Source organism: Austrofundulus limnaeus, unplaced genomic scaffold (assembly GCF_001266775.1).
Source record: "Austrofundulus limnaeus strain Quisiro unplaced genomic scaffold, Austrofundulus_limnaeus-1.0 Scaffold127, whole genome shotgun sequence".
In the NCBI taxonomy this organism is placed as follows: domain Eukaryota; kingdom Metazoa; phylum Chordata; class Actinopteri; order Cyprinodontiformes; family Rivulidae; genus Austrofundulus; species Austrofundulus limnaeus.
Genome location: NW_013952529.1, coordinates 485,530 through 497,618, shown reverse-complemented (window position 1 = coordinate 497,618; position 12,089 = coordinate 485,530). Strand labels below are relative to the sequence as shown.

The window sequence follows — 12,089 nt, the reverse complement described above, 5'->3', positions numbered from 1 at the left end:
GTCACTACACAAAGCTCCTGACCATAGATGAGGGTAGGAATGTAGATCGACTGGTAAACTGAGAGCTTCACCTTCTGGCTCAGCTCTCTCTTCACCACGACAGACCGGTACAACGCCCACATCACTGCAGACGCAGCACCAATCCACCTGTTGATCTCCCGCTCCATTCTTCCCTCATTCATGAACAAGACCTGAGATACTTAAACTCCTCTACTTGGGGCAGGACCTCCTCCCTGACCCGGAGGCGGAACCCTACCGGTTTCTGACTCAAGACCATGGTCTGGGATTTGGAGGCACTGATCCTCATCCCATCTGTGAACCGCTCCAGTGAGAGCTGGAGATCAGGATCTGATGAAGCCAACAGGACCACATCATCCACAAAAAAGCAGAGATGTGATCCTAAGGTCACCAAAAAGGATCTCCTCAACACCTTGGCTGCTCCTAGAAATTCTGTCCATTAAAGTTATGAACAGAATCTATGACAAAGGACGACCTTGGTGGAGTCCAACTCTCATTGGAAACAAGTCCGACTTACTACCAGCAATGTGGACCAAGCTCTGGCACCGGTCCTACAGGGATCTAACAGCCCGTATCAATGGCCATACTCCCGGAGTACCCCCCACAGGAGTCCCTGAGGGACGCGGTCAAACTCCTTTTCCAAATCCACAAACACATGTAGACTGGTTGAACTCCCATGAACCCTCCAGGACCCTGCTGAAGGTGTAGAGCTGGTCCACTGTTCCACGACCAGGACCAAAACCACACTGCTCTTCCTGAACACGAGATTTCACAATGGACCCTCCTCTCCAGAACCCCTGTATAGACCTTACCAAGGAGGCTCAGAAGTCTGATCCCCCTATAGTTGGAACACACTCTGCGGTCCCCCTTTTTAAATAGGGGGACCACCACCCTGGTCTGCCAATCCAGGGGAACTGCCCCCGATGTCCATTCGATATTGAAGAGTCGCGTAAGCCAACACAACCCTACAACATCCAGAGTCTTGAGGAACTCCAGGTGAATCTCATCCATCCCCGGCACCCTGTCACCGAGGAGCTTTTTAACCACCTCAGTGACCTCGGCACCAGAGACTGGAGAGTCCGACCCAGGGTCCTCAGGTTCTGCTTCCTCATGGGAAGACGTGTCGGTGGGATTGTTTTAAATATATTTTATTTAAATCTGAGCTCAGATCTTTAACAGTTAACTTTGTGTTTTAGCTGCTCGGGGGAGTTTGATCATTTTTAGCTGTTTGCTTTGGTTTCGGCTGCATCATGCTAGCTGTTAGCATGTGCTAGCTGTTAGCATGTACTAGCTGTTAGCATGTGCTAGCTGTTAGCATGTGCTAGCTGAGGTAAACATGACGTCAGTGATAATAGATCACAAACTGAACCTTTGGTGTTACACCTGTTCTCAGCCGGTCCCTCCTGGTTCTGAACCGGTTCTGGTTCTGTTGGATTTAACACGAGACTCGTCTTGTTTCTTTTTCCTGACCTCACGCTCTTCTTTTCAAACATCAGACGATGGATTGAAGGCTGTGGCTGAATTAAGATTATAGAAGCAGCGACTTCCTGCCTCCAACCAATCAGCTCTAATCCAGGTCATCAGAACCCATCAGAACCACCAGAACCTCCAGGCTGATGGGAAGGAACATCAGTTTTTTATCCAGACTCAGAGGAACTGATATTTGATCTGTTTCTTGCTGTAATCTTTGTGTTTCAGTGATGAATGAAGATTCTGTGAGTTTAATTTATGGAACAGTTAAGGATTAAGTGTGACTGATTTCGGCTCGGTGACGTCAGGTTTTGGCTTCTCTTTTCAGTATTTCAGTATTTTCCAGCGTGTGGCCCTCGGGAGCGTGTTCTGACCCCCCCCAGCTAAGTTTTCATTTCATTATGTGGTCGATTTAGAGTCTGATGGATTAGATCTGAGAGTCCGTGTGAAGCAGGTCCAGGTTTTCATCAGAACCCTGAGGAAGAACGAGCTGTTCCACACTAACCCTTTGTTGACATTAATCCCATCACGTATGGAGGACCCAAACTGACATGATCAGAAATAAAAACAGAAATAAATAAATAAATACACCAAGTCTTTTTATTTCCATGTGTTATTTTTACATTTCTCTGTCTCCTGTTTTTACTTGACCTTATGTCTTTCTGCCTCTTTATGTAAATAAGGTGGGTGGGGCTTCTTTGGTCAGCTGCTCTCCTATTGGCCAACAGACAGGAAGTAGCAGATCTACTGTGCCTGCTTGTGCTGCCTCAGTTTAGCTTCGCTAAATGATAAAGCATGAGGTAAAGTTATCCTTTTTTAATTTAATTGGTGCATTTTAAGTGTATTTATTTATTTATTTATTTATTTATTTATTGGTCCGTTTATTTATTTCTGCTTTTATTTCTAATTATGTCAGTTTTGGTTCTCCATATTCATAAAGCCACGTTGAAAATACTGAACTGAGTTCATTTCTATATCGAAGGAGAGAAAGTTTTTATTAAAAATCCTTTGAAAGTTTATGTGTTTAAAATTTTACTTTTATTAAATTAAAGGCTAAAGTTTGCGAAAAGTTAAATGAAAGATTTCAAATAGTTTCTTATTGAAGCCACGAGTTCAGAACAGGAGTTTAATAACTCGATTTTTAGTGACTTTTGTTTATTTTCTTTAATAATTAAAAACATAATCCCAGTTTAATCTGAATAAACAATCAGGATTTAAAAACATTTCTGTTTGTTTGGAATTAGATTCTTGGAGTTTTTTTCATGCATTAAATAATTTTTTCTGTAACAGAAGAACAAACAAACTTTACTTCCTGGTTCTTCTCGTTAACAGATTATCTGCTGTAATCTCAGGTGAATCTGGTGGGATTATCGCAGATCGGTTCGTTTTGAAATGCATTTCTGCAGTGCAGAGGTGCGTTCAGAGAGTCGCCTTCTTCCTCTCAGCTGTGATGAATGAGCTGAAACCAGTGTGGTGCGTTCAGGGACAGGCACAGCTGCAGGAATTTCAAGGTTAATTAGCTGCTTTCAGTCAAGTTTCACTGAAGCTGAAATCACAGAATGTTCTCCAGGAGCTTAGATCAGAGACTCAGTGATCTGTTGTCTCATCTGATCCGGTTCCTCCTGCTTCTCCAGAACCGGACTTGATGGACTCATCCATCATCTGGTTTAATCTGGACTGGAAATAAGGATTGTTCTAAAGACTGTTCCTCGTTCCAGATCTGAGGAACGGGTCTGCGGTGTTCTGGGAGTCCGGGGTCAGCGGGGGCTACCAGGTCCTGCTGCTGGACGAGGACCGGGGTCGGCTGCTGGTGGGAGGGAAGGATCACATCTACCTGCTGAGTCCTGACAGTTTGGACCGGCCCACACGGACGGTGAGGCTTTCCTAGCCTTCGGCTCATTATTAGCTTTAGCAGCTAGCATTAGCAAGCAGTAGCTTTCCTTTAATGTTTAAAAGATTTAATAAATAACTTCTAATAAGATAATGTTTTTTACCCCAAAGATTACATTAGCTACAATCCAACAGCTTCTGCAAACTTTGATATTTTAGCTGTTTGTCTGTTAAAATGTTCGGCTCATTCAAGAGATGGAAGCTACAACTTTTTTACTCTTATAAAATATTTAACATATTTTACATGTAAATTTCAAAATGTCTTCAATTCCTTTAAAAAACGTTTGTCTTTTGAAACCTGCACATACTTTTTGTTTTTTATTTTAGCAACTTTTAGCTTTTAGCTATTGTGCTACTTTCATCTTCTAGCCAGGCTTTTGATGATTTGAACTAATCCTCGTTACTTTTAGGTAACTTTTTACTTCTTTTAGCTATTAGCTAGCATTTTCTTATCTAGGCCTTTAGCTAGCATTTTGCTTATTTTAGCTATTAGTTAGCATTTTCTAGTCTGGCTTTTAGCTTGTATTTTGCTTCTTTTTAGCTATTAGCTAGAATTTTTCTCATTTAGTCTTTTAGCTAGCATATTCTTGTTTTGCTTATGTTAGCATTTAGCTAGAGCTCTGCTTCTATTAGTTTTCTGTTTTATCTCGTTCAGTGAACTTCAGCTCTGTGATGTTTTTCTTGTTTCGACTCAACATTCAGCTGATGCTAACGTAACAAGCGTTCGGTTAGTTCAGTGTTTCATTAATATGTTCGGCTGTTTTCCTCAGGTCTTCTGGCCTGCAGCTCCAGAACACGTGGAGCGCTGCAGGTTAGCAGGAAAAAGTCTGGAGGTGAGAGGTCAACAAATGTTTGTTTTTAATCCAACCAGCTGTTTCGGCATCTGCTTTAATCTGTTCTTTAAAAGAAAATAAATCTTAGTTTCTGTGTTTTTGTGTGTTTTTGTGTGTTTTTGTGTGTTTTCAGAGAGATTGTGCCAACTTTGTGCGTCTGCTGCAGCCGTTCAATAAGACTCATGTTTACGCCTGTGGAACCGGAGCCTTCCACCCACAGTGCACGTACGTGCACCTGGGCCACAACGCAGAGGTGAAAAACTCACTCACTCACTCATTCATTCAGTCACTCAGTCATTTATTCATGCATTCACTCACTCACTCACTCATTCACTCAGTCAGTCAGTCAGTCACTCACTCACTCATTTATTCACTCACTCACTCACTCACTCACTCACTCACTCACTCACTCACTCACTCACTCACTCACTCACTCACTCACTCACTCACTCATTTATTCATGCATTCATTCACTCACTCAGTCAGTCACTCAGTAAACAACGAGCCAACAGAACTTTAGCTGATGTAACTTCGGCTGATAGTTTTTCTGTGACTTGTTGTTTTTTAGCTGCGACTCGTTTGATTCTTGCAGAAACAACAGAATAATTTTTACTGTTTTTAGAGAAAATAAAGTCGTTCATTAAAGCTTCAGCAGCTCAAACAGATATTTCACAGAGTTCAGTCGATGCTGGCCGACACGCCGGCTCCTCTGCCAAACATTTCAGAAAAAAAAAAAACACAGAAAAGTTTCATTTTTTCTGCTGCTGGTATCAGATCTGGACCAGAACCAGGAACGACCTCAGACCTCAGGTCTGACTGTGGTCCAGCTGAGGTTCTGATCAATGAGAACCAGAACCTGTTTATTATAAATCAGAGCCAGGGACCTAAAAAGGCTAAAGAACCTGATAAAGAAGGCTGGTTCTGTTCTGGAGATGATGGTGCAAAGAAGGATTTTACATCAAATCAAGAACCTTGTGGACAACCCTGACCATCCTCTTCATCAGACTGTCATTAAAGACAAAGTGTCTTCAGTCGGAGGCTTCTTCAACTTCACTGTAATACAGACCTACAGAAGATCTTTCCTGCCCACAGCCATCAGCATCTACAATAAGTTTTTAGTTAAATGACTTACAACAACACCTAATTTCCCTCTGGGATCAATAAAGTATTTTTGAATTTGAAATAAATTTTAAATTTTCTACAAACCCTGAAGATTTCAACCTTTTCTGCACATGAATGATGAATAAAGTAAGGAAGGCTTTTCACCTGCCAGATTATTTATTAAATGTTGAAGACGACTCTCAGCTACTACCACTCCTGAATTAATTTTAGTGTTTTGGTTTCAGCAGCCTTCTGAAATCAGACACACCTTTACCTGTTCGGTTCAGTAAATATAAAGTTTGGAACAGAAGTACGGGATAAATCTTGTGTCAGCAGGAACTGAATTTGAATTGTTCAGAGTGAATCTGAATGTTCATAATTTGAAATTGAATTCATTGGTTTGAAAATAAATTTCATTAAATTAAGCTGATTTTAAAGTTTTGTATTTGAATTAATTTACTTTGAAACTGTATTTTGGTTTATTAAAAATTCAGTTTGACTACTTTCACTTTCAGTTCCATAATTCAGATGTTTGTGTCACATCCTGGTCCTTGAGAAAGCCAGGCAGAGTAATCAAACACAGATCCACAGATTTATGTTTCACTTTGGTGAAGTTTCCCTTCTGGATGTAACAGAGTTGATGCAATCCACTGTAAAAGTGACAAAAACACACAAAGTTATTTTATTGCAGTGATTAATTTGACCTATATGTAGAAAATGTTACATTTACATGATGACATCATGGATCAGTCAGCAGCATCTGATCAATATGTGATCTGTGTTTGATTACTCTGCCTGGCTTTCTCAAGGACCAGGATGTGACACAAAAATCTGAATTATGGAACTGAAAGTGAAAGTAGTCAAACTGAATTTTTATAAATCAAAATTACGTTTTCAAAGCAAATTAATTCAGATACAAAACTTTAAATTCAGTTTCAAATTAGTAAAATTTATTTTCAAACCAATGAATTCTGTTTCAAATTATGAACATTCAGATTCAATCTGAACAATTCAATTTCAGTTCCTGCTGACACAAGATTAATCCCATACAAAATGTCCGCCTGCATTGTGATGTTTTTTAAAAATCGATGTTGAAGATGCGTTTGGTGTCCGAGGCTCAGATTTATCTTTTCCTCTGTGTCTCGTTCTCTGTGGTCCCCCCTCCGTCCCCCGTCTCTGTCCCACAGGAGCCGTTGTTCCTGTTGTCCCCCACAGAGGAGTCAGGACGAGGAAAATGTCCCTTCAGTCCCAGAGAGACTTTCACAGCCAGGCTGAGCGGTAGGTCTGGTCCAGAACCATCCATCCTGTCCCAGACATGACGAGTTGAACCCAAACTGGGGGGCCTGGGGGGTCCGATTGAGTTATTCAACAGGCTGACATCAGGCAACACAAAGAACATAAAACAAGACGGGTCAGCTGGTTCTGACGGGCTTGAAGCAACACTGAAGTCCTCTTTAAAAGATAAAATCACAGAACAGCTAAAACCAAGCAGCTAAAGGTAGCACTTTCATGCTACTAAACTAGTTAAGCTAGTTACTGTAGGTGAGTTTGTTGACTCGTCGGGTCAGAACCTTTCAACAGGTCACCAGGTCCATTTGAGAGGTTCTGATTTGTCTCTAGAACATCACATTCAACTGAATTTTGTGTTGCTGGTTGCATTACTTTTAGCTTTTGGCTTTATTTTTCATGCTTTTAGCATTCAGATAGCTTTACGCTACTTCTTACCATTTAGCTACATTAGCTTTTAGCTAGTGTTCTGTTAGCTTTAGCAGCTCAGTCTTAGAGTCCACTGAATGTTCTGAATGAGTGTCTCTGTTCGGCTCAGACGGCGAGCTGTACGCCGGCACCTCCGTGGACTTCATGGGCGCCAACGCGGCGATCTTCCGCACGTCGGTCCGGAGCGGCAGCCAGCATTACATCCGGACCGAAGCCTACGATCAGAACTGGCTGAACGGTGAGAAGATTCTCCTTAACTCAGGTTTGATTCTGAAACAGCTGTACCTGTCCGCCAGGTGGGACCACCGTCAGGTTCAAAACAAACCTCCTCCCTCTGCTCCAAACGTTCGTCTAAAACTCAGAGTCTGACTGAAAATATGATTTTATTAAATCTGAAAATCATTCCAGGTGACCTGACGTCAACTTTACCTAAGATCAAAAAGAGTAAAACAGGAGCTAAAGGGTAGGAATATGATTGTAGCTAAAATTAGCAAAAAAAAAAAATATTAAAAAAAGGTGTTGCACAATGGTAGTTAAAAGCTAAAAAGTGCATAACAACATAGAAGAGCTAAAATCCTTAGCTAAAAGTTAAAAACAAGGTAATATCTAAAAGGTAAAATGACCAAAAACTTAACTAAAATCGAAAAATAGCAAAGCTTTAGCTAAAAGCTTAAATTAGTGTAAATGTATTTAAAAGCTTAAAGGAGCAAAGCTTTATCTAATAGCTGAAAATAGCAGAACAACATCTAAAAGCTAAAATGAGACTGAAGCTAAAAGCTAAAAAAGATTATTACATCTAAAAGGTAAAATTACCAAAAACTTTACTAAAATCTAAAAACAGCGACGCTTTAGCTAAAAGCTTAAATTAGCATAAACATATCCAAAAGCTAAAATGAGAGACTGTAGCTAAAAACAGCAAAGCTTTAGCTAAAAGCTTAAATTAGCATAAACATATCTAAAAGCTAAAATGAGAGAATGTAGCTAAAAACAGCAAAGCTTTAGCTAAAAGTTTAAATTAGCATAACTGTATTTAAAAGCTAAAAGGAGCAAAGCTTTAGCTAATAGCTGAAAATAGCATAACAACATCTAAAAGCTAAAATGAGACTGAAGCTAAAAGCTAAAAAAGATTATTACATCTAAAAGGTAAAATTACCAAAAACTTTACTAAAATCAAAAAACAGCAAAGCTTTTGATAAAAGCTTAAATTAGCATAAACATGTTTAAAAGCTAAAATGAGAGCTTGTAGCTAAAACCTAAAAAGAGCAAAGCTTTAGCTAAAAGCTTAAATTAGCATAAACATATCTAAAAGCTAAAATGAGAGAATGTAGCTAAAAACAGCAAAGCTTTAGCTAAAAGTTTAAATTAGCATAACCGTATTTAAAAGCTAAAAGGAGCAAAGCTTTAGCTAATAGCTGAAAATGGCATAACAACATTTAAAAGCTAAAATGAGACTGAAGCTAAAAGCTAACAAAGATTATTACATCTAAAAGTTAAAATTACCAAAAACTTAACTAACATCTAAAAACAGCAAAGCTTTAGCTAAAAGCTTAAATTAGCATAAATGTAGCTAAAAGCTAAAGTTGGATCAGAAGCATCTGGTCTGAGACTCCTCAGTGTTCGTAAAATGATAAATAACTAAAGACCGTCTCTGTCCCTGTCTCTGTCCCTGTCCCTCTCAGAACCAGAGTTTGTGGGGTCCTTCTCCATCCCTGACACTCACAGTCCGGACGACGACAAACTTTACTTCTTCTTCAAGGAGAAGGCTGTGGAGACGGGCCAGTGGGACCAGAGGGTCTACAGCCGAGTGGCTCGAGTCTGCAAGGTAGGACTTGACAAAGACCTGACCCAGAACCAGCTGCAGAGGACAGGAACTGACTGAGACAGTGAGACAAAGAGGAGTTAGGATGCAGTTAGAGAGGACATGGAGTTAGTCGGAGTGAGGACATGGAGGAGGACTCACTACGGAGATCCCTGAAGACTTGTAAACTCTGTGTCTTGGTCTCTCGTCCCTCAGAATGATGTTGGTGGGAAGAGGAGTCTGATCAACCGCTGGACCACCTTCCTCAAAGCCAGACTGGTCTGTTCGGTCCCTGGTCCGTCTGGAGTGGACACACACTTCGATGAGCTGGGTAACCGTCTCCGTCCTGCTGACAGTTTGTAGCTCAGGATATGACCTAACCCCAGACCGTCCTGTTGGTTTCTATTTAGAGGACATCTTTGTCCTGGAGACAAAAGACCCTCAGAACCCGACGGTCTACGGCGTCTTCAAGACATCCAGGTGAGACTCTGATTCTTTCAGTTTGAGTTAGTTCGGTTGTTATGGTGGCCTGGAAGGGACAGACTTGTCTCTGGTCCTGAGGACAGACTGAACGCTGGTCCTGAGGACAGACTTGTCTCTGGTCCTGAGGACAGACAGAACTCTGGTCCTGAGGACAGACAGAACTCTGGTCCTGAGGACAGACTTGTCTCTGGTCCTGAGGACAGACAGAACTCTGGTCCTGAGGACAGACTTGTCTCTGGTCCTGAGGACAGACAGAACTCTGGTTCTGAGGACAGACTGAACTCTGGTCCTGAGGACAGACTGAACGCTGGTCCTGAGGACAGACTGAACGCTGGTCCTGAGGACAGACTGAACTCTGGTCCTGAGGACAGACTGAACTCTGGTCCTGAGGACAGACTGAACGCTGGTCCTGAGGACAGACTGAACGCTGGTCCTGAGGACAGACTTGTCTCTGGTCCGGAGGACAGACTTGTCTCTGGTCCTGAGGACAGACTTGTCTCTGGTCCTGAGGACAGACTGAACTCTGGTCCTGAGGACAGACTTGTCTCTGGTCCTGAGGACAGACCAGTCTCTGGTCCTGAGGACAGACCAGTCTCTGGTCCTGAGGACAGACTTCTCTCTGGTCCTGAGGACAGACTTCTCTCCGGTCCTGAGGACAGACTTGTCTCTGGTCCTGAGGACAGACTTGTCTCTGGTCCTGAGGACAGACTTCTGTCCGGTCCTGAGGAAAGACTTGTCTCTGGTCCTGAGGACAGACTTCTCTCTGGTCCTGAGGACAGACTTGTCTCTGGTCCTGAGGACAGACTTCTCTCTGGTCCTGAGGACAGACCAGTCTCTGGTCCTGAGGACAGACTTCTCTCTGGTCCTGAGGACAGACTTGTCTCTGGTCCTGAGGACAGACTTGTAACCTGTCCAACGCTCACATGTGTTTCCTCCCTCACCTGTCCGACACTCACCTGTGTTTCCTCCCTCACCTGTCCGACACCCACCTGTGTTTCCTCCCTCACCTGTCCTTCCTCCCTCACCTGTCCGACACTCACCTGTGTTACCTCCCTCACCTGTCTGACACCCACCTGTGTTTCCTCCCTCACCTGTCCTTCCTCCCTCACCTGTCCGACACTCACCTGTGTTTCCTCCCTCACCTGTCCTACACTCACCTGTGTTTCCTCCCTCACCTGCCCAACACTCACCTGTGTTTCCTCCCTCACCTGTCCAACACTCACCTGTGTTTCCTCTCTCACCTGTCCAACACTCACCTGTGTTTCCTCCCTCACCTGTCCAACACTCACCTGTGTTTTTTCTCTCACCTGTCCAACACTCACCTGTGTTTCCTCCCTCAGCTCCTTGTTTCACGGCTCGGCGGTCTGTGTTTACTCCATGGCGTCGATCCGAGCTGCGTTCAACGGACCGTTTGCTCACAAAGAAGGTCCGGACTACCGCTGGGTCGAGTACAAGGGACGCATCCCCTATCCAAGACCCGGAACTGTGAGTCCAGAACCACACGAGCAGCTCCAAGATCAGTCTGTCTGTTTTTATTCTCATCTGTGGAGATAAAATTTGTCTAAAATTATTTTTCAAAATTAAATAAAAAATTTAGAATTGAAACAAAAAGATTTGAAACTGATTTTTAAAAAAAGGTCAAAACTTCTCGTATCATATAATCGAATGTATGTGGCGTGCAGTTGTATCATATAATAACCAAGCATGGCAGGCCATTGTATTTTATAATAAATTTGTGGCAGGCCATTTTGTCTAATAATTAAAAAATATGGCACGTTGTTAAATAATATAATTAATGATGTATATTAGGCCGTTGTAACATACAGTATAATTAACCTGTTTGGCAGGCCATTGTATCATATAATCAAAATATGTCAGGCCATTGTTTCATAATACCCATAGGGCAGGTCGTTGTACCATATAATTAACATGTGTCTGGTCAGGCCATTGTAACATACAGTATAATAAAAAATGTCATGCCATTGTTTCATAATACCTATATGGCAGGTTGTTGTACCATATAATTAGATTAGATTGGATTAGACCTTTATTGTTGTTGTACAGAGCACAATGAAATTACAGTTGTAATTAATTAACATATGTCTGGTCAGGCCATTGTAACATATAATAAAATATGGCAGGCCATTGTAGCATATAATGAAAAATAAACTTTTTTTTTTCAGTTTCATATTTCTTTTTGAGTTGATTTTTTTAACAAACTTTATGGCCTGATTTGGCTCCAAACTACCTCCATCATGATGAACTCAGTCGCTGAAAGGTGTCGTTTGATGTGCATTTCTTCAAAGAACGCTGTCTCTTTGATTTTAAAGTAGAGCACGTCTTGAACTTTAACACTAAATCTCAGATTCTAATTTTTTTTTACATTTGAACTCAAAACAAAACAAAGACCTAAATCTTTGACAGTTTTTAGGATTTATGGAGAAAAAGTGTGTTGAAAAAAAATGAAGACAGCGAAAGGTGAGCTGGTTTTTAAACATGGGTTTAATTTAGTTCCAAACCACATATTCTGGTGATTTGTGTCGAAACTCGTCTTTTCTTTACGAGCAGAAACTGCAAACCGAGGAAGAGGAGCGACGAAGACACTGAAGAGTTATTATTGTTTCTGCCGTGATCAGGAGGTCCTGACCCTGATTCCAGGCTCTCATCACCGACACGCTTCGCCTCTGCTGCAATCAACCACATGATTTACCAGCTGAAATAACACACACACACACACACACACACACACACACACACACACACACACACACACACACACA

General features: G+C 41.8%; 1 protein-coding gene across 1 annotated transcript in view; it reads left to right on the top strand.

The window, feature by feature from the left end:
* si:dkey-49n23.1 (semaphorin-3D) overlaps nucleotides 1–12,089 on the top strand; it is a gene marked incomplete in the record, with an annotated part of 21,779 nt that overhangs the window by 3,509 nt on the left and 6,181 nt on the right. The window contains 9 exon segments of the mRNA XM_014015317.1: nucleotides 3,207–3,361; nucleotides 4,149–4,211; nucleotides 4,345–4,464; nucleotides 6,500–6,590; nucleotides 7,138–7,266; nucleotides 8,708–8,850; nucleotides 9,043–9,157; nucleotides 9,237–9,306; nucleotides 10,650–10,794. Of these exon segments, the coding sequence (XP_013870771.1) occupies nucleotides 3,207–3,361; nucleotides 4,149–4,211; nucleotides 4,345–4,464; nucleotides 6,500–6,590; nucleotides 7,138–7,266; nucleotides 8,708–8,850; nucleotides 9,043–9,157; nucleotides 9,237–9,306; nucleotides 10,650–10,794 (1,031 nt within the window).